Source organism: Puntigrus tetrazona, chromosome 25 (assembly GCF_018831695.1).
Source record: "Puntigrus tetrazona isolate hp1 chromosome 25, ASM1883169v1, whole genome shotgun sequence".
NCBI classification, from domain to species: domain Eukaryota; kingdom Metazoa; phylum Chordata; class Actinopteri; order Cypriniformes; family Cyprinidae; genus Puntigrus; species Puntigrus tetrazona.
The window spans coordinates 9,074,521-9,075,426 of NC_056723.1; the positions used below are offsets into that span (position 1 = coordinate 9,074,521).

The 906-nt window shown below is 51.6% G+C and overlaps 1 protein-coding gene across 1 annotated transcript in view; it reads left to right on the forward strand.

Moving 5' to 3' along the window:
- Positions 1-906, forward strand: part of LOC122331275 (pyruvate kinase PKM-like) — a 7,882-nt gene that overhangs the window by 6,297 nt on the left and 679 nt on the right. Inside the window, exons 9-10 of the mRNA XM_043228840.1 lie at positions 19-185; positions 407-612. Coding sequence (XP_043084775.1) covers positions 19-185; positions 407-612 — 373 coding nt within the window. The remainder of the gene's footprint in view (positions 1-18; positions 186-406; positions 613-906) is intronic.

Sequence of the window (906 nt, forward strand, 5' to 3'; positions counted from 1 at the left end):
TGTGTGTGTGTGTCTCAGATCTGTCGTGAGGCCGAGGCGGCCATCTTTCATCAGCAGCTGTTTGAAGAGCTGCGCCGCTTGACCCCTCTGAGCTCCGACCCCACAGAGGTCACGGCTATCGGAGCCGTCGAGTCGTCCTTCAAATGCTGCGCTGGAGCCATCATCATCCTCACCACCTCCGGCAGGTACACACTCACATCTGTGGTACTTCCTGTTGAGCAGGATTGAGACAGAGACACATACATTGCGTCCTCATGCGTTGTGTGTGTGTGTGTGTGTGTGTGTGTGTGCACGNGGCAGGTACACACTCACATCTGTGGTACTTCCTGTTGAGCAGGATTGAGACAGAGACACATACGTTGCGTCCTCATGCGTTGTGTGTGTGTTAATGTGTGTGTGCGTACAGGTCTGCTCATTTATTATCTCGGTATCGTCCTCGGTGTCCGATCATCGCCGTGACGAGGAACATGCAGGTTGCTCGTCAATCACAGCTGCTCCGCGGAGTTTTTCCCGCCTTCTTCAGAGCTCCGCCCGCAGACGTCTGGGCCGACGACGTGGACAACCGTGTCACTTTTGCCATGGACATCGGTGAGTGTGTGTGTGTGTCCGTGTATTAATGTGTGTGTGCGCACGTGTGTGTGTGCGTGTGTGTGTGCGTGTGTGTTAGTGTATTAATGTGTGTGTGCGCGCGAGTATTGCTGTGTGAGTGTGTATTTTCGTGTGTGCACCTGTGTGTGTGTGTGTGTTTAATGTGTGTGTGTCTGTGTGTCTGTTAATGTGTTTGTGTGCGTGTGTATGTCTGTTTATGTGTGTGTTAATTAATGTGTGTGTGTGTGTGTGTGCGTGTGTGTCTGTGTTAATGTGTGTGCGTCTGTGCGTGTGTGTTTGTGTGTGTTAATTAATGTG